This window comes from Hippopotamus amphibius, chromosome 9 (genome assembly GCF_030028045.1).
Source record: "Hippopotamus amphibius kiboko isolate mHipAmp2 chromosome 9, mHipAmp2.hap2, whole genome shotgun sequence".
NCBI lineage: Eukaryota > Metazoa > Chordata > Mammalia > Artiodactyla > Hippopotamidae > Hippopotamus > Hippopotamus amphibius.
This window is the reverse complement of record NC_080194.1, coordinates 13,121,579-13,148,323: the sequence shown is the minus strand read 5'-3', so window position 1 is coordinate 13,148,323 and position 26,745 is coordinate 13,121,579. Positions and strand designations below refer to the sequence as shown.

The window sequence follows — 26,745 nt, the reverse complement described above, 5'->3', positions numbered from 1 at the left end:
GTATTTTTCACCTAGATGTTTCAAATGTTAACATTTTACCTCATTTACCTTTACCATTTCTCTCTATATCTGTATTTTTTTCCCTGAACTTTTTGAAAGTAAGTTGCAGACCTGACGTCCACATACATCTAACTTTTTTTGGGAAAGCAAAGACTGTTTTGTTTTATGTCTGTTTTCTGTGATCTGAAAAGTTTCTCAGTCTTTGTGTTGTTTCCTGACATTGACATTTTGAAGAATACTGCCAGTTATTTTGTAGAATGGCCCTCAGTTTGGATGTTTGTTTTCTTGTGCTTAGAAGTATCACAGTGAAATGTATTCCTCTCCGTATATCATACCAGGAGGCACGTGATGTCAATATATCCCATTACGAGTAATTTTAACGTTGATCACTTGGTTAAGGTGGCATCTGCTGGTTTCTTCCTTTTGATTAGTATGTATCTTGTGGGAATGTACTATGAAAATATGTAGTTGTCAAAAACCATGAAGGGTCTTGCAAGCTAACAAATTAGCCTGGCTGCTGGTCGAAAATAGACTCTGAGGTCAGAGATAAAGGACTTTCTTACTCAGTGATAGCAGTAGTCAGTGTGTCAGTATTTCCTCTGTATCCCCGACTCAGTTCCCACAGGGTGATGCAGACAGCGCCAGGTGACTCCTGCACGAGAGGAGTTGTGCTGCAGGAGAGGAGCCCCAGGTTTAGGAAACTCAGATCTTTTATAAGGGGCGGTGAGCCTGCCTGACATGCACCCAAGAAGGAGTCATTATCTTTGTCATCCTGGACATGAAACAACGTGCTCTTTCCTCAGGAGGAAGACGCTCTCTCTATTTCCAAGGCTGTTCATTATACAAATATCCTTGAAAAAAGACTCCAAAACAAATAGCATTCAGTGTCCCTGCTTGCAAGACATAGAGAAACATGAGCGATCCATGGTGAATTGTCTCCCAACAATATCCTGTTATTCTTGAAACTTTCACCCACTAGCCTTTTTTCTCCTAAGTTTTGTTGGAGTATAGTTGATTTACAATGCTGTGTTAGTTTCAGGTGTACAGCAAAGGGGTTCAGTTATACATATACATATACTCGCTTTCTCACCCACTAGTTTTTGCACCCATTGACAATTCTTGTTTGAATCAACGATTATAATTGTTGCCAAATAGTTAATTTTTAATTCCATCTTTCCTTTATGTTTATTAATTGCCTTTCGCTCTTCCCTGACTTATTCTCCATGTCCCTTACTCGTGCCTCCTAGGATAACTTCCCAAGTAAACTACCCAAATGCAGGCCTTTTTATAAGAGTCTACACTTAAGGGAACTTTGGTTAAGTCACAAGGTACCTCAAACTCAGTGTGTCTAAAATTTTCCTCTCTCATTTCTCCTTTAAAAAAATTTTTTTGGGTTAACATGTGGCTATCAGTTTTTCAAGTCAGAAAAATGGTTTTGTCAATTCCTTCCTTCCTTCACTCCTCACCAAGTTCTGTGGTTCTGTCTCTTAGCTACCTGTAGCTAACTATTGGTAATCAGTACACTTTTCATTCTATTACTACTGCCTTTGCTCAGGCTCTGATCAAGTATTATGTGGATTATTACAGTAGTCTTTCAACTTCCTTTTCTTTCTTTCTTTCTTTTTTTTTTGGCTGTGCTGCATGGCATGGGGGATCTTAGTTCTATGACCAAGGGTGGAACCCACGCCCCCCCTGCAGTGGAAGCGTGGATTCTTAACCACTGTATTGCCAGGGAAGTCCTCCATTACTGTTTCTTCCCAGTTTATCCTTTGTAAATTTGTCTGAGTAACCTTTCTAAAATACAGATGATTATATTGATTTTTCTGTTTAAAACCTTTTGGAGGCACCTCATAGCTCCTTAGTACGGAAGACAGAGTTCTTCATGATCTTTCTTTTTAAGGTTGTCTTCCTTCTCAAGGATCTTTTTCTCCAGCTGCCCCCTCCACTGGAGGCAAGTTATGTTCTAGAGTGGAGGCTGGCAAATTTTCTTAAAGGGCTAGATGGGAAATATTTTAAGCTTTGCAAGTGTCTCATGATCCCTGTTGCATGCTTTTCTTTTTTTAAAAATCTTTAAAAATATAAAAACCATTCTTAGCTTGTGGACCATACAAAAATAGTCTGGGTTGAATTTGGCTAACCATAATTTGTGGGCCCTGTTCTAGCCAAACAAAGCTAATATGTCATATTTTTCATTAGTCTCTGCTCATATACCTGCTGTTGGTTTGTGCTGTTGGAATATCCTTCCTAAACAGCAGGCTTCTTCCCATTATCCTTCAAAATTTAGCTCAAGTTAACTTCTTACTGAATCCTTCTGTGCTGCTTTAGGGCATAGGTTAATCATCCCCTTTTCTTTGCCCTCACAAAGAAGGATGTATGCCTCACACATCCTTATGTTACTGCCCTCATTAGTGATTTAGTTAAATGTGTATACATGTATTTACCTCTTGCTAGAAGGAGCTCATTGGTGAAAAAACATACTTCATTGCTAAATATTCCTGCTTCTAAATGTCTTTGTTTGATTTGAAGTGAAAGTAAGTTTAAAAATTGAAAGAAAAAATGGGATGAAATAGTGTATGGCTGATTGAATATGCTAATAAAATATATCTAAAATGGTTATATTTTTCTAACTTTTAAAAATACAATTAATTAAAGAGGTTATTCTATTCTCTGGTCACTTTTCCCCCCTTCTTTGTTTAAAAATTAATGTAAATTTAGGCTATGAAAGTATAGAGAGTAATAGAACCAATTCCTATGCAGCTGCCACCCTGGGTGCAAAATAGTTCCTATTGTTGAAGTCCCTTCTTTTCGCTTTCTTCCTGGCATGTTTATCATTTCTATGCATGATTTTATACTTTTACCACATACTTAATATATCTAAAACCACAATATAGGTTTGTCTGCTGTTGGCTTTAAAATAAATGATACACGCTCCTCTGCAACTTGTTTCTTGTTCTACATTGTTGTTTTGAGATTTATCCATGTCGATATATGTAATTTCAGTTAATTCATTTTGCTGCATGTCTTTAATTCTAACACGCACAATTTTCCCCATGTTCAACATCTTTGAAATTGTGATACATCTTAAACAGTACATTACCCTTTTTTTTTTTTGTGGTACATAACTGTATGATGATTGTGCTATAAGCCACAGTTGTGTGTGTTGTATAAAAAAGCCTGTTTATCACTATGCAGCAGTGAACATTATTTTAGCTGTTTTGTTGTACTTATGTATGAGAGTTTTTCCAGGCAGGATATTTACCTAGGAGAAGACTTGCTAGATTATAGACCGCGTCCATTTTCAACCCTGCTTTCTGAAGTGATTGTACTTCTTGCCCTACCCAGTCTGTAAGAGTCTCTGCTGCCCTACTTCTCTTCAGCATTGGGTGTTGTCCTACCTTTTGTCAGCCTGATGGGTTTAAAATGGCATCTTATTGTAGTTTTAATTAGTATTTTCTTTATTACTAATGAGGTTGAGAAGTAAAAAAAAAAATCTTTTGGCTTGTATTTCCTTATCTGTGAATTGCCTTGCTCGTACCTTCTACCCAGTTTTTACTGTGTTTTGCCAAACACGCTATGACTTCTTTAGATCTTTTGTCAGTTATGTGTGTTGCCAGTGTCTTCTCCATCTGTGGCTTATCTTTATTTCTGTTATCACTTGATAAATACATGTTTTAAGTTTTAATAAAGTCACATTTTCATTTTCCAGTCTCTTTCTCTTATAGTTTGTGCTTTTTGTATCTTGCTTAAAGAAAACCTTCCGGACTTCCCTGATGGTGCAGTGGTTAAGACTCCATACTCCCAATGCAGGGGGGCCCGGGTTCGATCCCTGGTCAGGGAACTAGATCCCATGTGCATGCCGCAACTGAGTCCTTATGCCACAACTAAGGAGCCCCTAGCACAACTAAGACCTGGTGCAACCAAATAAATAAATTAAATGTAACCAAATAAATAAAAAAAATATTTTTAAAAAGACAAAAAAATCTTCCTTTCTATAAGAAGTTTGTTAAAAATGTAACATAAATTTTAAACTAAAAGGGAAAGACCCCCACCCCCCTTTGTATTTATCTTCTAGGAGGAAATTCTAGCACCTCAGTTGGAGAATAATTAGAGCATGTGGATGGGAGATTGTTTAAATGTAATGAGGGACAAATATAGCATTATAAACTTCTCATGATAGATGCACAGGTGGTCATTATAGGATAAAAATTTGGGAAATCACTAACTGGAGACAGTTTTGTGTCTGTGTGCATGCGTTCTTTTTTTGTTGTTTTTTTTTTTTTTAAATCACTAAAGAGTAAATCTCTTTTTGGATCGGGTGCGGTGAAGTGGGTAAACATACCAAAGTGAAGCAGGTAGTTATCTATTCAGTCCATACAAGATATAAAGGAGTTATAAACTGCTTTACCTTTGTAGGTTGTACATGTTAAAGAACAAATAAGGAGTGGCTAAATTTTGGAATAACTGACTTGATTATTTAAAAAATATTACCCCCAAATTTGAATGTACAAATGAAAATATATGAAAGAGTTTTCCATTGGATTATGTTAGCAATTCTTCCATTTCTTCCATAAATATGATCTGTGTCTTTGATGTCAGAAAAAACACTGGTAGTTTCAGATGTGTTTTGTTGTCATAAATTAAAGTTTGGGTACTAATGAAGGTATCTAGACTTTTTTTTCCCTCAAGTATTTGAATCTTTAAATTTCAAACTTGTAACTCTAAGAACGAGGCCAACCATCTGTTGTCGGGGGCAAGTATGGTAAAGATAGAATTAAAATAGTATTAAAACATTATTTGATAATCACAGTGGATGTAGCTATGAGATATTTAAAAAGTGACTTTGATATAACTTTCATAGATTATTAACTCATTTATCATTTGAAAAATACGTTGAAAATTGGGTCAGTTAGTAGGAATTTAAACTTCAGCCCAAATAATACAGCTTTTGGTTAAAGGTTTTCATTTTTGTGGTATCACCATAATTATTTCAGGGGCTGATTTGTTTTGGAAAATATATACAATAAACTAATATTAATGTAAAGTTGTATTTATGAGCTAATCCAAGATAAGATGGTTAAAGTGACATTACAGTAACAAGTAGTTGTACAATTCATAGCTTTGATCAGTCACTCTGAGAGTGTGATGTTTGTTTTTAACATACTTCTCTATATTTGATACCTCATCTTTCAGTTTTAAAGCTCTAAAGAAAAATGTCCTTTTATCACTCAATAAAATGACAAATTTTCAGTTGAAACAGACATGAAATTCTGATATTGATTGCATGGTGTTCAGTTACAAAAATAATAAAAATGATTCTGAATGGATATCGATGTCTTAATATCCTTTGTGCCCCAAAATATTCATGGGCCTGAAAATATTTTAAAAATGGAAAAAATGAAACCTAAGTATATACATGAGAGCAAAATCTTTAAGTCTATGGATAAACCAAGCTGCAACAACGTTATTTACATAAAACTAGGTTATAGACAGTATTGTTACCTTGAAGACTTCCGTTCTATCGCCTTCGATCTCTTATTCTCAGACTTTGTGAATCCGAGACATAGTAATTTGTACAAAAATTAGAGTTGTGATAAAACTGGTGTTTGCAATATCCTGTAAAAAATTAGTGAGAAGGCCTTGCAGACGCCACCAGCCCGGAGCCTCCCGCGCAGTCTAGCCATGGTCAACCCCACCGTGTTCTTCGACATTGCCGTCGACGGCGAGCCCTTGGGCCGCGTCTCCTTCGAGCTGTTTGCAGACAAAGTTCCAAAGACAGCAGAAAACTTCCGTGCTCTGAGCACTGGGGAGAAAGGCTTTGGTTATAAAGGTTCCTGCTTTCACAGAATAATTCCAGGATTTATGTGCCAGGGTGGTGACTTCACACGCCATAATGGCACTGGTGGCAGGTCCATCTATGGGGAGAAATTTGATGATGAGAATTTCCGCCTGAAGCATACGGGTCCTGGCATCTTGTCCATGGCAAATGCTGGTCGCAACACAAATGGTTCCCAGTTTTTCATCTGCACTGCCAAGACTGGTTGGATGGCAAGCATGTGGTCTTTGGCAAGGTGAAAGAGGGCATGAATATCGTGGAAGCCATGGAGCGCTTTGGGTCCAGGGATGGCAAGAGCAGCAAGAAGATCACCATTGCTGACTGTGGACAAATCAATAAATTTGACTTGTGTTTTTTATCTTAACCACCAGACCATTCCTTCTGTAGCTCAAGAGAGCACCCCTTCACCCCCATCTGCTTGAAATATCCTATAATCTTTGTGCTCTCACTGCAGTTCTTTGGGTTCCATATTTTCCTTATTCCCCTCCAAGTTTAGCTGAATTGAAAAGTTTATGATTATGAAATAAAAACTAAACAAAAAAATTAGAAGATTTGAGACTACAGAATAGCCTGAGGCTTTCTTCATTCATTTAACTCTGTGCTAGCCTTTGTGAGGAATGTAGAAGTAGTATAAGAACGGCATCATTTCTCTTTGGCCCACTAGCTACATGAAGTAGGTTGACCCTGCTGTTTTCTAAAAGGTATTCTGCAGTTTTTGGTTTTGTTTTTTTTTTTTAATTCAGTTTTGAAAGTCATTCTAATGATGGGCAAACCTCCTTTCTCCTTTCTTAGAATAACTAAATTGATTACTTCATTTGCATTTATTTATAAAAATGCTTTTGTGAAGAGCACCTTCCCCAACGTACTTTTACTTCTCTGGGAAAGTTTTGCCCTTTAATACTGCCTCCCCTAAATTACTTCTTCAAAGGTTGTTATACCTGAAATGTTTCAGGAAGAAGATTGAGAGCCACTGTGTTCAGATTTAGAGTTTTGTGTTCTTTTGCTTGTAAGCATCTTTAAAAATATTATTGTGTGTTATGTAAGAGAAGTGTTAATTTTGAATCTGTTTTACTAGAAGGAGAGGAACTAGAATTTAGCAAGCAGTGTTTTGGGAGTTTGTGTGGTGGGACATGATCGGAAAGAGATGGTAGATCAAAGGAAGAGATAATGTTTTGAGGACAGAATGTGAAGTGCTATGTTGATATGGGCAGGTCAGATCTTGGGGTTGAATTGAGATGAGGGAGGGAAAGAGGGTTATGAGAGATGACTGGATCCAGATAAAGATCAGAATAGAATGAGGAGGCCTTGGTAGTAGGTCAAAGAAGCACTAGCTTGTGTGTGTGTGTGTGTGTGTGTGTATGTTTGTGTGTGTCAGGGGTGGGGTGAGTGGTGGTGTTTGTTTTCCTGCATGCTCACTGAGTTTTTACAAAATACATTTCAGCCTTTTTGTCTCATGCTAATCATAGCATGTTGAAAGGCAGTTATAATCATTGTTGAAAGGCAATTAACATGTATTTGTGTGATTTGACTAAAAACACATTGTTCAGTTAGTGAACTTAGTACTACTCTAGCTGTGTAGAGCATAAGGTACCATTATTGTTTTCACACAGGATGATTCTCTAGCTCTTTGCTTTGAAGCCAGCAGATTAAAGGTGCATTTGTACATTTCACCTGATAAAGGAGTCTCAACTTTATTTTCATTTCCTGTTCCATTCTGTCTCCCTTTGAAGAGTGGTAATAAGTTCACTTTTGAAAGTGAACTGCATTTGTGTCTATTCTAATACATCCAGGAAACAGAGTTGATAGGTGTGTTCAGAAAAGCAATCTAAATGTAGGGTTTTTATATAACAAAATCAGTGGGTTACTTTGATCTAGTGTAGCTGTTTGCTAATTTCCAGGTGAGTGAAAATATTCTCTAAGGTAATGTTTATTGAGGTGACTTTTTTGTTTGTTGTATTGACAGCCTTCTTTTTTTTTTAAGTTGTAGAGCACTGGCTATACATTTAATATTTTTGGTCTTTTATCCCTGTTTATTATGAGATAATCTTTTGTGCCCTGAGCTTCTCCTTAGGTAAAGAAACCTTTTCCCTGTGGCTTTTTTTTTTTTTTTAAATAAAGGTAGGCCTCTTTTTTTTTTAATATATGGAAATTCTTTTTTTTTAATTAATTAATTTTTTTATTGGCTGTGTTGGATCCTTGTTGCTGTGTGGGCTTTCTTTAGTTGCAGCAAGCGGGGGCTACTCTTCATTGAGGTGTGCGAGCTTCTCATTGCGGTGGCTTCTCTTGTTGCAGAGCACAGGCTCTAGGTGCGTGAGCTTCAGTAGTTGTGGTGTGTGGGCTCAAGAGTTGTGGCTTAAGGGCTCTAGAGCGCACTCAGTACTTGTGGCACATGGGCTTAGTAGCTCTGCAGCATGTGGGATCTTCCTGGATCAGAGCTCAAACCATGTCCCCTGCATTGGCAGGTGGATTCTTAACCACTGCGCCACCAGGAAAGTCCATCCCTGTGTTTTTAAAAGGGTTTTGTTTTTATTTATTTCTTCATGTAGATCTTTAGAAGTCTTCAATACTGATCACATTTTCATATTTCTATCTTAATTTAAAGGAATGTTTTTAGTAATTTAATAATTCCTGTACTTTTCAGTGATAGTCTGAAAGAACTGGGAATTGTTCAGTAATCACTTGGGAATGGGTTTCCATAGAGCTTAATCTTCAGTGTAATGTTTAATATTCATCAGTAACTCAAATGAAAAAATACAAAGTTTATGTGTTATGGCTACTGATGTCATCAAACTCTAGTAGGTGTTAGTGTAGCCAGTATTGATGAAAAATTAGATTTTAAAAAATGGAGGTATGAAAAACCACAATAAGATACCCTTTCACACCTATTAGGATGGCTGTTATAAAAAGGAAAGAGGAAAATAACAAGCATTGGCGGGGATGTGGAGAAATTGGAACCTTTGTGCACTATTGGTTGGAGTGTAAAATTGTATAGCTGCTATGGATAACGGTTTAGTGATTCCTCGAATTAAAAATAGAATTACCATGAGAATTCCCTGGTGGTCCAGTGGTTAGGATTCCGAGCTTTCGGGTTCAATCCCTGGTTGGGGAACTAAGATCCTGTAAGCCGTGTGGTGAGGCCAAAAACCCAACCCGACCCGACCCAACCCAACCGAATTACCATATAATCCAGTGATTCCACTTCTGGGTATATACACAAAAGAATTGAAAACAAGGTCTTGCAGAGATATTTGTACATCTAGGCTCACAGCAGCATTATTCACAATAGTTGAAAGCTGGAAGCAACGCAGATATCTTTCGATGACTGAATGGATAAACAAAATATGGCATAAACATGCAGTGGGATATTACTTAGCTGTAAAAGGGAAGGAAATTCTGACACGTTGCAACATGGATGAACCTTGAAGACATGCTGAGTGATACTAGCCTATTATAAAAGGACAAATGTATAATTAAACTTATATGAGGTACCTAGAGTAGTCAAATTCGTAGATACAGAGTGTAGAATGGAGGTTGCCAGGGGCAAGTGGGAGGGGACAGTGGACAGTTGTTTAATGGGTAGAGTTTTAGTTTTGGAAGTGGGAAAAAGGTTCTGGAGGTGGATGATGGTGGTGGTTGCACAACAGTATGAATGACCTTAATGCCACTGAGCTGTGCACTTAGAAATGATAAATTTTATGTTATGTGTGTATATTTTACCACAGTTTTTTTTAAGGAGAAAAAAGTTAAGCTGAGATTTGAACAAGTAGAAGAAGAGAGTTGAATAAGGAGAATGTAAGGCAATTATTTACCTTTAATTGAATGTATTTGTGATATCACAGGATGTTTTAAAGAAGAACCTGATTATATAGGGCTTTGTATAAGTTTGGCAGAAATTGATCAGAATTTTCATATTGGCTAATAAATTGAATATAAGATAGTCAAAGTATTTCTATCTCTGCTACCTGCCTCCCTTTTCAGAAGGCCCGATATTATGTGTAATAAGAAAAAGAAAAGAAGAAAACATATCTCCTTATGGTTAGTGGTAGTTTGGTTATCAGCATTGGTTACATTACTGTTTTGGTAGTTGTAAAAGGATGTGAAGAATTTGATTAGATTTCAGATGAGTCTTAAAGTATTTTAGAGGACTGGAAAAATAACCTATTAAAGTTTAAAGTACCTGAGATTATTAAGCCTGAGGAATGGAAACTTAACAGTTGCTCTGTCAGGAGTCTTGACTGTCCTTGGAGTGATTTTATAGGCAGCTCCAGCTCACAAAAGTGTGCTGTTTCAAAACTTCATTTCTTAGTCAGTTGGTAAGAACAAATGACAAAGTCATGAAATATAACTGCAGCGGTATAACTGTATATTGCAATGAAAAATGATAGGAAGTGTGTAGTATTGGACTGAATCAGTGTTTTGGACTGTGGACTTCAGCAGCTTCTCAGAGTACTAACTATACTCTGTAAAATCCATAGATACCCAGTATAAGACACCCTTCTCAGGTCATAAATTAATCTGATGGAGCGTGGGAGAAGGGAAAGACAATGCTGCTGGCAGGGAGTCATAGTAGTAAAGTTAATTAGTAATTTAGAATTCTTTTCTTGTGGTCTATACCAACTATCTCCAGCATTACCCCTTCACCCCCTTCTTATGTACTATGTAAATTATGTGACATTCCTACCCCATGTTTATTTTCTAAAGTTCCCTTTGAGATTGAGGGGTACTTTTTCCAAGCTTTCTTTAGTTGGCCCTGGTTGGAACCTTTGGGCTAATTGCCTTTCAGCTTGGCATGTTGGAAGTGAAAAGGTAGGGGCAGCTGGATTCAGAAATTGCAGTAGTTTCTTTAATATCTCCAGGTGAATTACCTGGGTCTCAGCTGTTGTCCATATAACACCTTGATTTAACATGGCATGGATTGGCCTAGCATGGTATACGTTTTTTTCCTTAGGACTTCATCCTGATTTTTCAGACTTGAGGGCCCTGAATTGGTGGGACTTGGTTTTGTATAGACTAGATCATTGGTTCTCAGATGTTAGTGTGAAATGGCCTTGGGAACTTGTACACATACTTACTGAATCAGAATTTTTCTGGAGTTTTAAATATATGTTTACTTAACTTTTTTTTTTAACATTTAAAATAATATTTATTTATTTATTGTGGCTGGGCTGGGTTTTAGTTGCGGACTGTGTAGTTGTGGCATGCAGACTTCTTAGTTGCAGCATGCGTGTGAGATCAGTTGTGGCATGCATGTGGGCCTGATCAAGTATCAGGCCCACATGCATTTGAACCTGGGCCCCCTGTGTTGGGAGCGTGGCGTCTTAACCACTGGACCACCAGGGAAGTCCCTTAACTTTTTATTAAGGAAAAATGTATACATATTCAAAAGTAGACAGGATAGTATAATGAACCCCTTTTTACTCACTGTCCAATTCCTATGATGAATAATTTATGGCTAATCTCATTTTATCTATATCCCCATCCACTTTCTCTGTTATTTTGAATTATATTCCAGATATATTATTTCATCTTGCAGTTCTTTCATCTATATGTCTTAATAGATTTCCCAGATGATGAAAAAACTTTTTTGAACCGGTAATACACATACATAGTAAAAAATAAGGTGGTAAAAAAGGATGTATAATGTAAAATAAATCTTTCTCATTGCTCCCAGTATGCTTGCTATTCTTCTGAAACGCAAGGAAACCTACAACTTCTTTATGTATGTACAGATATTAATGTATGTGCAAAAATATAGATATATTATTCCCCTTTTTAATTAAACACACGTGGTAATATCTTTTGTAAAGTACACATTTTTCTGAGTTTTGCCTTTTTCATATAACAATATTATCTTGGGAATCAGGTTATAACAGGGTAACTAGATTGTTTTCATTTTTTTTTTTTTAAACACTCTGGTTGGTCTGTGTATCAAAGGGTATCTAACTCATGCCTTTGGATGGATGCTTAGATTATTTCCAGTGTTGCATTTCCTTACACACAGTGCTGCATGAATATGTTGTACTATATCTGAGTTATCTGATTCTTGATCAGAGAACATATACACTTGCAATTTTGTTAGATATTGTGAAATTTCTTTCCCACCATCCATGTGTGGTATGCAGGGTTCTCCAGGCTCACCAGTTCCATTTTATTATTTGTTTGTTTCTTTGTTTCTTTACTTCTTTGTTTCTTTATTTATTTCTTTGTTTCTTTCTTTATTTATCGGCTGTGTTGGGTCTTTGTTGCTGCGCATGGACTTTTTCTACTTACCGTGAGTGGGGGCTACTCTTCGTTGTGGTGCGTGGGCATTACGGTGGCTTCTCCTGTTGTGGAGAACGGGCTCTAGGCATTTGGGCTTCAGTAGTTGTGGCTCGCGGGCTCTAGAGCACAGGCTTAGTAGTTGTGCACGGGCTTAGTTGCTCCGCGGCATGTGGGATCTTCCCGGCCCAGGGATCGAACCCGTGTCCCCTGCATTGGCAGGCAGATTCTTAACCGGAGCCACCAGGGAAGCCCTTACCAGTTCATTTTTAAAATGACTTTCATATCTCTCTTGTTTATGTTCATGCTCTTCTTTAAATCCATTAGTGTGTGTATATATATATAAAAAGAACTTTTATTGAGATATAATTGGCATATAATAAACTGCATGTATTCAAAGTGCACAATTTGATTTTTTTTTCTTATTAGTAATGTATATATGGCAGTCCCAATCTCCGAATTCATCCCACCCCAACCCTCCCCGCTTTCCCCGCTTGGTGTCCATATGTTTGTTCTCTACATCTGTGTCTCTGTTTCTGCCTTGCAAACTGGTTGATCTGTACCATTTTATTTGTAAACATTTGTTTGTGTGTTTGTTTTAGGGTCAGTCCAGTTGGTCCTAGGTTTTTGTTTGTTTGTTTTTCATTTTATTTTTTAAGCTCTTTATTGGAATATAATTGCTTTACACTGTTGTGCCAGTTTTCTTCTGTACACCAAAGTGAATCAGCTGTATTTATACATATATCCCCATATGCCCTCCTTCTTGAGACTCCCTCCCACCCTCCCTATCCCAGCCCTCTAAGTCATCACCCATCATCGAGTTGATCTCCCTATGTTATGTGGTAACTTCAGTTGTTGAAGATGAGGTTGGGGAGCTTCACAGTGTTGAATTAGAGAGTGAGCTTGATATGTTTAGGAGTTTTTGACGTGGCTTTGCATCATTAAAAAGATGATAAATTGGTGGAGTTTTGAAACCTTTCCTGAGTAAAAGTATAGAATAGATGCCAACAAGATTTTAAGAAAATGGATGAAGAGTTTGGAACTCCAGGATTTCAATTTACAGTTTTCTCTTACACATTGAACAGCAAATCTTAATTTGTGTAATCAGGTTTTGTAGCTGACTTCTTGCCAAAGCCAGGTCAACTTAGGAAAGTGGTAGGTTGTAACAAGAATTGTTTATGGTTGAAGGAGGCATAAATTTATGCCTTTTTCCTGAAGGGGCAGTGTATTCTCCTGCTACACCCTAGCTATGTGACCTTGAACCAATTATGTAGTCCCTCTGAGCTTTAGTTTCCTTAACAGCAAATTGGAAGTAAATAAAATACTGCAAATAAAGCATTTGTTAAACTGTTGCATAGTAGGTGGTAGCTCTTATTATTTTAAATGTTACATATATTACATATTGTGGTGGCGGCAATCTGTTGATTTTGAGTTAAAGAATTGATATTTGATTTGTTAAAATAGTGGGAGACTGCCCAGAATATAATACAGATTTTTAAATTGTGGAGAATGGAAATATTTTGAAACTAATTCAACGAACCAACATTTATTAAAACTGACTCTGTATTCTGAGCACTTTGTTTCAGCTTTAGTGTGAAAGACTGCTGTATACACTGACAATTACAATGTAATGTCAGGCATGTCATATCATGAATGCAAATTAAAGGAACATGTAAACTTCTGTGAAAGCACTAAATGCCCAGCTCTGCCTGGAGAGTGAGTGGGGAGTGTGTGTGTTCCAGGAAAAGGCTCATCAAGAAGGTATTGTACAATGGAATATTACTCAGCCATTAAAAAGAATGAAATAATGCCATTTGCAGCAGCATGGATGGACCTGGAGATTGTTATAACTGAGTGAAGTAAGTCAGACAGAGAAAGAGAAGTACCCTAAGATATGGCTTATACATGGAATCTTAAATTTAAAAAAAAAAAGATACAAATGAACTTATTTACAAAAAAGATACAAATGAACTTATTTACAAAAGGGAAACACAGACTTAGAGAACTGAATTTATGGTTTTAAGAGGAGGGGGAAGAGTGGGGGAGGAGGGATAGTTTGGGATTGACATGTACACACTGCTGTATTTAAAATGGATAACTGGGACTTCCCTGGCAGTCCAGTGGCTAAGACTCCATGCTCCCAGTGCAGGGGGCCAGGGTTCGATTCCTGGTCAGGCAACTAAGATCCCACATGCTGCAACTAACTGTTTGCATGCTGCAACTAACTGTTTGCATGCTGCAACAAACTGTTTGCATGCTGCAACTAAGACCCGGGGCAGCCAAATAAATAAATAAATATTAACAAAAAAAAAGGATAACCAACAAGTACCTACTGTATACCACAGGGAGCACTGCTCAATATTATGTAACAACCTAAATGGAAAAATAATTTGAAGGAGAATAGAATGTATATGTGTAACTGAATCACTTTGCTGTACACTTGAAACTAACACAACATTGTTCCCCCAACTATACTCCAATATAAAATAGAAAGTTAAAAAAAAAAAAAAAGGGTATTGTATCAGGAATTCCCTGGCTGTCCAGTGGTTAGGGCACGGCCAAGAAAGAAAGAAAAAAGGTATTGTATCACTTTGATTTGTATGTAAAGGAGTTCAAGGGTGGATGTGGAAAAGGACGTTAAATAAAGAGAACATTGTGAATAGGAACTCTATCTGGCTTACATACTTATTTTTACAATTGATATTTTTTTCCCTGAGGCAATTCTTGAGCTTTAGGTTTAAGGAATGTGACTACATTTATGTAATATATATTTTGTTTTTTGGTCATTGGTTCATAAGTCATATATTGGTGGTAGAATGTGTTACTTTTTTTGGAATTTTTGGCTGTGTTGGGTCTTTGTTGCTGCTGTGTGGGCTTTCTCTAGTTGTGGCGAGCGGGGGCTACTCTTTGTCGCGGTGCACAGGCTTTGCATGGCGATGGTTTCTCTTTAGAGCACGGGCTCTAGGCATGTGGGCTTCAGCATTTGTGGCATATGGGCTCAGTAGTTGTGACTTGTGGGCTTAGTTGCTCCGCGGCATATGGGATCTACCTGGATCAGGGAGTGAACCCGTGTCCCCTGCATTGGCAGGCAGATTCTTAACCGCGGTGCCACCAGGGAAGCCCAGAATGTTTTACTTTTGGAAGGAAAATGGTTGGTACAGTGCCTAGGGCATATCTTGGCCATTGTAGCTGCTCAGTAAATATTTATTGATCAAATGAATACACTCAGCTGTTTAATCCCAACCTTTTATGCAACATGCAAAATATCCTCAGCACTTAAATATCTGAAGCACTAAGTAACTAAAATGGAGCATTGAAAATGTTTTTCTTCTCCAAGGGAAAAAAATCTTAATGAAATTTAACTATTTTTATAAATTATGGACTTGACCCTTAAAAGTTTTCTTCATGAGATTTAAAAAATTAAATTTTTGTAGCTAACATGGCCCATTTTTTCTTTTGCAGGTATGGCCTCACAAGTCTTGGTCTACCCACCGTATATTTATCAAACTCAGTCAAGTGCCTTTTGTAGTGTGAAGAAACTCAAAGTAGAGCCAAGCAGTTGTGTATTCCAGGAAAGAAACTATCCACGGACCTATGTGAATGGTAGAAACGTTGGAAATTCTCATCCTTCCACGAAGGGTAGTGCTTTTCAGACGAAGATACCATTTAACAGACCTCGAGGACAAAACCTTTCATTGCAGACAAGTGCTGTTGTTTTAAAAAACACTGCGGGTGCTACAAAGGTTATAGCAGCTCAGGCGCAGCAAACTCAAGTGGAGGCACCTCAGATTGGGGTGTGGCGACCCAGGTTAAATTTCCTAGAAGGCCCCCAGCGATGTGGATTGAAGCGCAAGAGTGAGGAGTTGGATAATCATAGCAGCGCAATGCAGATTGTCGATGAGTTGTCCATACTTCCTGCAATGTTGCAAACCAACATGGGAAATCCAGTGACAGTTGTGACAACTACCACAGGAACAAAACAGAATTGTACCACTGGAGAAGGTGACTATCAGTTAGTACAGCATGAAGTCTTATGCTCCATGAAAAATACGTATGAAGTCCTTGATTTTCTTGGTCGAGGTACTTTTGGCCAGGTAGTCAAATGCTGGAAAAGAGGGACAAATGAAATTGTAGCAATCAAAATTTTGAAGAACCACCCTTCTTATGCACGTCAAGGTCAGATAGAAGTGAGCATATTAGCAAGGCTCAGTACTGAAAATGCTGATGAGTATAACTTCGTACGAGCTTATGAATGCTTTCAGCACCGTAACCATACTTGTTTAGTCTTTGAGATGCTGGAACAAAACTTGTATGACTTTCTGAAACAGAACAAGTTCAGTCCCCTGCCACTAAAAGTAATTCGACCCATTCTTCAGCAAGTGGCCACTGCACTGAAAAAATTGAAAAGTCTTGGTTTAATTCACGCAGACCTCAAACCAGAAAATATTATGTTGGTGGATCCTGTTCGACAGCCATACAGGGTTAAAGTAATAGACTTTGGGTCGGCCAGTCACGTATCAAAGACTGTTTGTTCAACATATCTGCAGTCTCGGTACTACAGGTAGGTGACAGCTGTTTTTTGGTTATTTGGTAAGTGTTGCATTTTTGCTGAATGAAGTAATTTTGTGTGTGCATGTGGTGAAAGAGACTGCTTTGGATAAATATAGATCAAGATAAGTTCAGTTTAGTTTTGAGGTTTTAAAAATTTAGGCATAAAATCTCAAGCAGAATAGAAATTTCTACTGCAGAGTCCTGTGCCAAAGACATTTGATTATTTTTATTTTTTATTTTGTTTGTTTATTTATTGGCTGTGTTGGGTCTTCAGTGCTGCACACGGGCCCCCTCTAGTTGTGGTGAGCAGGGGCCACTTCTCACCATGGTGCGCAGGCTCCTCACTGCTGTGGCCTCTCCCGTTGTGGAGCACAGGCTCCAGGCATGTGGGCCTCAGCAGTTGTGGCACACGGGCGCAACAGTTGAGGCTCATGGGCTCCAACGCGCAGGCTCAATAGTTGTGGCACATAAGCCCAGCCTCTCCGCGGCATGTGGGATCCTCCCGGAGCAGGGATCGAACCCGTGTCCCCTGCATTGGTAGGCGGACTCTCAACCACTGGGCCACCTAGGAAGCCCTATTTATATTTTTTAATAGAAGACCTGAAGGAATGATAGGTGATTAATGATGATTAAACAGAAATCTAAATATTGAGAAAGTGTTAATAGTAATTTTTGTACTTATCTTTCAGCATTTTTTTAGTACTTAAGAGAAAAGAGAACTAGCTTTTTAAAGACACCTCTGATGTAACTGAACATTTAGAAAAGTTATAAAAATTCAGAAAGTTACTCTGATTAGTGATTTTAAGATTTAAACACACTTACATGGCTGCCACAAATGTTCAGGCCACTTTTTCGTAACAATTTTTATGATGTTCTTTCCATATATGCTTTAGGTAATGTTATTTTGGTGTTCGTGCTATGGGTGGAATTTAAAGAAGAAAATAACTTACATGTGCTACAATGTCATGATTAATATAATGCTAGCCTGGCGTACAGTCGGTGGTCTTGAGGGTACTAATGATTACTAAGATTCAAAATTTCTTAAGTTTGTAAATGTTTTTGAATTCATATTCTTATAATTTTGGGAAATTCTTTTCATTTCAGCCTAAATGAGTTTATGGTCTTGGTGTATTCTGGAGCCCCACAAGCCCCAGCACAGTGGGCAGATACAGGATCTGCCAATGTTGGCCATTATTAATAAGTTAGTAATTAGATGAACACATGCAGTTTATTGTTGGAAATTGTTAGAACGTGAGGATTATATATTTAGGCCCAACGGGGGTAGTTATTTTCTGGTACATCTGCCTTTGTGCTACACCTCTCACCCTGATTAGCTTCTTGCAAATATATGCCTTAGTACTCAGGACAAGATAAAGGAGAAATTAGCTACTACAAAAATCAGCTCCAAACATATGTAGTTTATCAGAAGGAAACCCACATTTATGTCACTTGGTGATAATTCAGTTTACTAAAATATACATTAGAAATTAGGAGTACAGCCTAATTTACCATTTATATTTCTGATGTTATAATTTTTAGTATTAGAGTGCTAGGTACTGTTCTTAAAACCTTTTAGATGGTTTAAAACGTATTGTGGTTGTGGCAGTGTACCGAGTCTTAATTGATAGCTCCTGTAATTAGATTTATTTGATCCTCTGTGCTCCTGACAATTTCTCTTTTTTTCAATTTAATGTAACACAAGATTAGCTTTTAGTTAATTTTTTTTCTGGAAAAAACATTTTAATATCTGATTTAACAGAATGAGAGGAATGGTGTTGTTTCCCCTTTCCTTTGTATTCTGTGAGTTCTGTCTTATGAGCTTTTAGAAGTCAGCTAGCATATTATATAAACCTCCAGGCTCCAGCTGCTTGGGCTCTATATTTAGTTCACTTGTTAGTAAATGACTTCATGATATTTGGGTACTTCATTATTCGGCATATCAGATTTAGTTATGTGTGATACCTAGACTCCTTTTCTTTATTTGAAATCTTTTGGATGAGAGTGAAAAAGAGCTTTATTTTTCATACTTGAGATAATCTGTTTGTTAAATGCTTCAAGAGAGTGAAGGATATCCTTTAAAAAGCAGTCTAAAACTAAATATTTTATGATATTAGTCTTTAGCATTAGGCCTTTGCCTCTTTGGGGAATGGAAAAATAAGTTATGAATAATTGCTAAGTACAACTAGTAGTGCCTAATTTGTTTTTATACATAAATTTCAAGTAAATAATGTACCTGAATTTCAGAACTTATACAGTTGCTAAATTACAGCTTCTGTGTTTAGAGTAAAAAAATTGAGATTCTTATTTGTAAAAAGAGTAGTGTTAGCATTTTGGTTGGTGTTGCTTGATAACCAAAATTTAAAAGTGCAGTTTGTCAGTTGGATCCAAGAGTTAGAAGAGTTAGTAAATATTGTGGTGGATTGGTGAAAATGTAATGTAGCCCTTAATCAGGTAATGTTTTAATGTCTAGTACAGTTTTGCATAAAAAATAGCAAGTAGCCATTATTTTTCAGTAATTAATTGTACTTTATATTTGGAGCTGTGTCAATTCTGCCTTAGTTTTTGACTAAGGTTACTCCTAAACCTGATTAGGCAATAAGCAAAAATGTCTCATACTTGATATTTTACTCTTTGTTTAAAATATGTTGTATTTAAAAAATGAAAGCAGGAAGTGGAAACTTAGCAAATTAAATATTTTTGTGCTAATCACAGTGGGAACACACATAGCCCAAGTTCCAGAAGTAAACGATTTGCATTCAAACACAGGTTCATGTGTTATTCTATTTCTTTGAACTGTGCAACACAGAAACATAGTAGGGATATCTTAAAATAGACAGGGGATAGTGGCCAGAAATTGTTGACTACTATAGATGGTGCGGCTGTCTAGCTCTTGTAGTGATATAAGCCAGAAGTACATGCTAAGAGCATTGATTTGCTCAAGGTCAGCATGTTCTAAATTCAGCTGCTTGAGTATGGTTTCTGTCAAGAACACGTAGGGCTCTTGAATGCATAAAAGGTTTTAGCAGCAGAAGGTGCTGTATTTATGAGGTGTGGTGGCAACATTCAGGTCATAAATATCTTTTTCTTCTTTTTTTAAATATAGAATTTTAGCCTGTGGTTCTGAGTCATTTCAGAGCATAGAGACAGGAAAGTGGGCTGGAAAGTAACCTGTATAGTGGTTATATTCTTTGCTACTTTACTGAGTAATTTAGCATTAAATATTAGCATTAGTTGTTGATGTAAGTGCTGCTTTTTTGCATGCAGTAGTTGACAAAGAGATACGTAATGGTAAAAAACAATTCAGCCTTATCAGTTTTTGCTTGGGGCATTCCCAACCCCTCATGCCTTTTTAGACCCTGAAGTATCAAAGACAAAGTTCCTGTAACAAAATGAAGTCACAAAGAGTGACCCATAAAAAAATAACTAGCATTTTATATCGGGTACTTTATAATAACAAAAGATTGTGTATGTAAACTGCATGCTGTTTTCAAGTGCTTCTGCATATAATTCCTAGTTTGTTTCTCATGTCTCAGTCTTTGTGTTCTTAGAAAAGACACTTGGTGGAATTCCTATTTAATAAGTAAAAAACTGAGGCTTATACAAGTCAGACAGGTCCAACTTTACAGTGCAAGATTAACGCAGTTTTTGTTGAGCCCTTTTTTGTGTGATGGCGCTGTGCTAGGTGCTAGGGATACAGAGGTGATAAAAATATGGTTTCATTGTTTAACAGAGGATAAAAATAGTTTGTCTCAAGAAGTTCTAGGGTAGAAGTGTGTGCAGGGTTCTATGGGAACGCAGAGGAGAGCGCTTAGCCTAATCCAAGGGTTCAGGGATGGTGTCTGGGGAAAAATGACCCTTGACTTGAATGAGCCTTGAGAGTAGAGGAGTTAGTATTGGCTGGTCTTTTTTTTTTTTTTTTTTTGGCTTACAGGATCTTAGTTTCCCAACCAGTGATCGAACCCGGGCCACGGCAGTGAAAGCACAGAGTCCTAACCACTGGACCTCCAGGGAATTCCCAGGATTGACTAGTCTTAAGGAGTGTTCTCTCACAAACCCACCCTTACCTAAGAGTTTAGTATTGGCTGAAATTGCTGGCAGCTGCTTGTTTGTATCTTTATTAGACAAATACAAAGTTGTCAGCTGGGTTTAGTTTTAACAGAAGTCTTCTTAATGAAGTGGTTTTCAATGCCATATGTTGTGGTCACAGACATAGATTACTTTACCTACTATATCAGGCCTTCAAATAAAAATTTTGACAGCTCTTAAAGTTTGTGGTGTTTTTTTCTTAAAAAATAGCTTTATTGAGCTATAAATCACATGCTATGAATTTTACCCATTTAAAGTGTACAAGTCGTGCTTTAGTGTATTCACAGTTGTGCATCCTTACCACAATTTTGGAAAATTTTCCTTACGCCCCTCCCCCACAAAATCCCCACTCCTGCTTCCCAGCACCCTTTAGCCATCTTTCCCCAATCTTCCCACCCCTCTAGCCCAAAAATCAACTTTCTGTCTCTACAGGTTTACATATTCCAAACATCTCATGAATGTAAGCATACACTGTGTTGGCTTTTTAGACCCTGAAGTATCAAAGACAAAGTTCCTGTAACAAAATTAAGTCACAAAGAGTGACCCATTAAAAAAATAACTAGCATTTTATATCGGGTACTTTATAATAACAAAAAATTGTGTATGTAAACTGCATGCTGTTTTCAAGTGCTTCTGCATATAATTCCTAGTTTGTTTCTCATGTCTCAGTCTTTGTGTTCTTAGAAAAGACACTTGGTGGAATTCCTATTTAATAAGTAAAAAACTGAGGCTTATACAAGTCAGACAGGTCCAAGTTTACAGAGCAAGATTAACGCAGTTTTTGTTGAGCCCTTTTTGTGTGATGGCGCTGTGCTTAGGTGCTAGGGATACAGAGGTGATAAAAATATGGTTTTTAACTGGCTTTTTTTTCACTTAACATAATGTTTTCAAGATTCATCTATGTTGTAGCATGCATTTTTTTTTGTTGTTGTTGCCAGATAATTCCATTGTCTAGATATACCACTTTTTTAAAATAAATTTATTTTATTTATTTATTTTATTGGCTGTGTTGGGTCCTTTTTGCTGTGCGTGGGCTTTCTTTTTAGTTGCGGTGAGTGGGGGCTACTCTTCATTGTGGTGTGTGGGCTCCTCATTGCCATGGCTTCTCTTGTTGCAGAGCACGGGCTCTAGGCACGTGGGCTTCAGTAGTTGCAGCACATGGGCTCAATGGTTGTGGCTCGCGGGCTCTAAAGCACAGGCTCAATAGTTGTGGCGCACGGGCTTAGTTGCTCCGAGGCATGTGGGATCTTCCTGGAGCAGGGATCGAACCCGTGTCCCCTGCATTGGCAGACGGATTCTTAACCACTGCACCACCTAGGAAGCCCCAGATATACCATATTTTATGTATCCATTCATCAGTTGATGGAGACCTCAGTGAAAAGATATGTGAAGAGAAAACTAATATGGCCCATGATTAAGTCTTTCATTCAAAAAATTTAGTGCCTATAAAGTATTGTTCTGGGTGCTGGTTATACATCAGAGGGGCAAAAATACAGACCCTGCCATTATGATGCTTACAATCTAATGTATAGATAACCAAAAAAGTAAAGTACTCTAATGGGAAAAGAGCAGGGAGAGAGACTAAGAGGATAGACTTACGTTCTTGTTTTGTCTTTTTTTGAAAAACTTTTTGCTTCCCAATAATTTTAGACATAAAAAAGTTGCAAAAATAGTAGAGAGAATTGTATTCCCTTGACCTAGATTCTCCAAGTGTTTCAAATTAAAGCATTTTTACCGCCCTAGTTTTATCACTCATTCTTTTTCTGTGTGTGTGCATACACAGATACACCCGTACATTTGTTGTTGTTGTTGTTGTTGCAGTGTTTGAGAGCAAGTTTTAGATGTAAAGCCCCTTTACCTCTAAATACTTAATTGTATTCAAGAGACTGTCCTTATGTTTAGGAATACACACTTAGTATTCTTAAACTTAAGGACAGTCTCTTGCATAACCCTAGTGCAATAATCTGAATCATCATTGGTTCACATCAGTATTATTGATTTGATGAACTGTTTGAACTGCTCAACACTATTTGATTTGAGGAAATTAAAATCAGTTCAGCAGTAGTAGCTTACCTAGGCTTAATTCAGAGTTTGCCAGTTGTCTTACTGTTGACTTTTTTTTGCCCAGAATTCAGTTCAAGATCACACATTGCAGTATATACACAATGGAATGCTACTCAGCCATAAAAAAAGAATGAACTTTTGCCAGTTGCAGCAACATAGATATACTTGGAGGGTATAATGCTAAATGAAATGTCAGACAGAAAGACAAATACTGTATGGTAACACTTACTTGTGAAATCCAAAAAATAAAATACGCTACTGAATATAACAAAAAGGAAACAGACAGATATAGAGAACAAAATAGTTGTTACCATTGGGGAGAAGGGTTGGGGGAGGGGCAAAAGAGGGGTAGGGGGTTAAGAGGTACAAGTTTTTATGTATAAAATAAAGGTACAATGATATATTGTAGGACACAGGTAATATCACCAGTAGTTTATAATAACTATAAATTGAGTATAACCTTTAAAAATTGTGAATCACTATGTTATATACCTGTAACATATACTATTTTTTAAGAAATAAATTTCTTTATTTATTTGGCTGTGTTGGGTCTTCGTTGCTGCACACGGGCTTTGTCTAGTTGCGGCGAGTAGGGGCTACTCTTCGTTGTGGTGTGTGGGCTCCTCATTGCCGAGGCTTCTCTTGTTGCAGAGCACGGGCTCTAGGCAGGTGGGCTTGAGTAGTTGTGGCACATGGGTTCAGTAGTTGTGGCACATGGGCTTAGTTGCTCAGCAGCATGTGGGGTCTTCCTGGAGCAGGGATCAAACCCGTGTACCCTGCATTGGCAGGTGGATTCTTAACCACTGTGCCACCTAGGAAGTCCCTGACCAGTTATTTTGTAGAACGTTCCCAGTTTGGGTTTGTCAGGAAACTTGGCTGTCATTATCCACAATATTACTTATTTGCTCAATTCTGGAATATATTTCTAGTAGTTTTGGAATTGCTAACCCATGCCACTGCTGATTTACTAACCAGAGTATGCATTTATTTATAGTTCTTTTATTCTTTAGCCTTCGACTTGGAGGATATATTCAAAGAACTGGGTTCCAAAGTTACTTAGGTTATTTCTTCCTCACCCCAACTTTCCCCCATCTTCAGTGTGATTGTTATTTATTTGAAACACAATTAAGTTCATTTCATTGTATTCCATTTTGGGTCCTCCATGTCCTTGTTTATTTATTTGACTATATGAAATATTAACATAGTTCTGAAAATCAGAGCAGTATTAAAATGTTATCTCAGAAGTGTCATGCCCCCTCTTCCATGACTACACCTCATTCTTTTCACCTCATTCCTACCCAACCCCTTTTGTAACCATAATCATTGGTTTTTTATTTATTCCGTGTGTGCGTGTGTGTGTATTTGGCCACAGGTACAAATAAGCAGATAAATGTCTCAATTCCCCTTTTACAAGAAAGCTAACATACTGTAGATACCTGTTTGAACTTGGCTGTTTTCCCTTAACAGTCTTTCCTGGAAATTGCTTCATGTTAGTTCAGAGATCTTTCTCATTCTATTTTGCTGCTTAATATCACTTCATTGTGTGAATTACCATAGCTTATTTAGCCATTTTTCTTTCTTTCTTTTTTTTGGCCTTGCAGCGCAACTTGTGGGGTCCTAGTTCCCCCATCAGGGATTGAACCTGGGCCCTCAGCAATGAGAGTGTGGAGTCCTAACCACTGGACCTCCAGGGAATTCCTGGCCATTTTTGTAATTATTGTGTATCCAAACTACAAACAATTATAAAGAATAACTTTGTGCATATGTATTTTTGTCTTGTTGGAGTTGCATCTTCAAGGTAAATTTCCAGAAGTGGAATTAGTCAAAAGGTAAATGCGTATGTAGTTTTGTTAAATATTGCCAAAGTCTTTTCAGTAAGGACTGTATAAATTTGCATTCTCATCAGCAATGTATGATAGTGCCTGCTTCCCTGTTGCCTTGCCAGAAGAATATGTTGTCATTCTTTTAAAATTTTGCCAACCGTGGTATATCAGTGGGATTAATTTGCGTGTGTCTTAATATGAGTGAAGTTAAGTAGCTCGTTTAAGGATCATTTTTAAATTATGGGGGGGGGGGTTGTGTGTGTGTGAGTGAGTGAATTGCCTGTTCATATCTTTTGCCCATTTTTCTATCAAGAGTTTGAGCCTTTGTTCCTCAGATTTTAAGATTTCTTTATATATGAGGGATATTGGCTCTTTATGTGTGATATGTTATCTTTTTTTCATTTTGTTTTCATTTCTAATGATTTTTGCCTTGTGAAAATTTTGTGTTTGTGTATGGTCAATTTTACCAATCTTTTATTGTTTCTGGATTTTAAGTCATAATTTTTCCTACACCAGGTTTAAAGAGGCATTTGCCCTCTTTTCTTCTGGTTTAGATCTCTAATCCATTTTGAGTTTATTCTTGTAATTGATGTGAGGATTGGATCTAATGTTCTTTTTCCAAATAGCTAATGAGTTGTAAGGATCTGCTTTGGGCAGGTCAGAGATTGGGCAGACAGAGAAAAAGCTCTAAGGACATGATATATTAAACTAAGACCTGAGGGAACCTGCCATCCACAGTGGTTGGAATGAGAGCTTTAGAAAGAGGGAAGAGCACACATGAAGGCTCTGAGGTTATAAAGAGCTTGGTTAGGTAAAGAATCTGAAAGCCTGCCAGTGAGACTCTGGCCTAGTACAGTGAGTACAGTAGTAGAGATGTGACCTGAGGCTGGAAGGTAGCCATAATATGGTTTATGTCTTTATCACTCTGGCTGCTATTTCGAGGGGAAAAGGGACAAGAATGAGAGTAGGAGTAGAAAAACCATTAAGAAGGAGGCATTAAGGTAATCTATAGAGAAGAGGTGGTGGCAGTGGAAAGAAATTAATAGATTTGAGATGTTTTAGTATTAATATATTTATTTTCTTCTTTATTAGAATTAATTTTTTCCTCCTGAGGAGATAGATGCTTTGTTATAGTTGATATTTGTTGACTTAAATTGTGTGTGAGTTTAGACAAACACCTGACTTCCATGGCCTCAGCTTTCTCATTTGTCAGAGAGGAGTGTCACTGTGATTCAGAGTATAATTTCTATGTATATACACTTAACTTGGAAAGCTCTATTAGACATGACTGCCTGAATCAGAGGAAGTGAAGTAATAGCCTTTAAAAATTTTTAAGCTAAATCATGACATTTTGTTTTTAAAGTTAAATTATTTTAGGCTGATTTTATAATTCCCCTGAATCAATGGTTATTGCTTATCCCCTAGAAATGACTACTTTTTAAAATCATATATTAAGAAAAATATTTAAATAAAATCAGTGCTATAGAATACATTGTTTTGCAATTTGCTTTTGATTAACTGTACATCTTTAGACTTTTTTTTTTCAGTGTATGTTTCTGTAGATTAATCTCAATTCTATGAAACTATTTAAAGAGAAATTTCATGTGTGACCTCCATTTAGATACTAATTGAACACATCAACCAGAAAGGAGACAGTTATAAGGCAGTAGAGAAAAATGGGGTGTCAGATGATATTAAGGAATTACTGAATTTTTTAATGTGATAATAGTATTGTGATTATTATTATTAAAGTACCTCTTGAAGTTATGTGTGTTGAAGTATTTTTTTTTACGGTCTTTATCAGAGTATAATTGCTTTACACTGTTGTGCCAGTTTCTGCTGTACAACAGTGAATCAGCTGTATTTATACATATATCCCCATCTCCCCTCCCTCCTGAGACTCTTCCCCACCTTCCCTGTCCCGGCCCTCTAGTTCATCACCCATCATCGAGTTGATCTCCCTGTGTTATGCAGCAGCTTCCCACTAGCTATGTTTTACATTTGCTAGTGTATATATATGTCAGTGCTATTCTCTCATTTTGTCTCAGCTTCCCCTTTGCCCCCCCACCCCATGTCCTCAAGTCTGTTCTCTACATCTGCATCTTTATTCTTGCCCTGTCACTGGGTTCA

General features: G+C 37.3%; 1 protein-coding gene and 1 pseudogene across 3 annotated transcripts in view; both read left to right on the top strand.

Annotated features, from left to right (window-relative positions):
- The window catches only part of HIPK3 (homeodomain interacting protein kinase 3), a 98,118-nt gene that overhangs the window by 16,584 nt on the left and 54,789 nt on the right, over positions 1 to 26,745 (top strand). For all 3 annotated transcript variants that reach the window (XM_057748176.1, XM_057748179.1, XM_057748177.1), the window contains exon 2: positions 15,554 to 16,652. In XM_057748176.1, coding sequence (XP_057604159.1) covers positions 15,556 to 16,652 — 1,097 coding nt within the window. In that variant the 5' untranslated portion in view covers positions 15,554 to 15,555. The remainder of the gene's footprint in view (positions 1 to 15,553; positions 16,653 to 26,745) is intronic.
- LOC130860268 (peptidyl-prolyl cis-trans isomerase A-like) lies at positions 5,643 to 6,197 on the top strand (annotated as a pseudogene).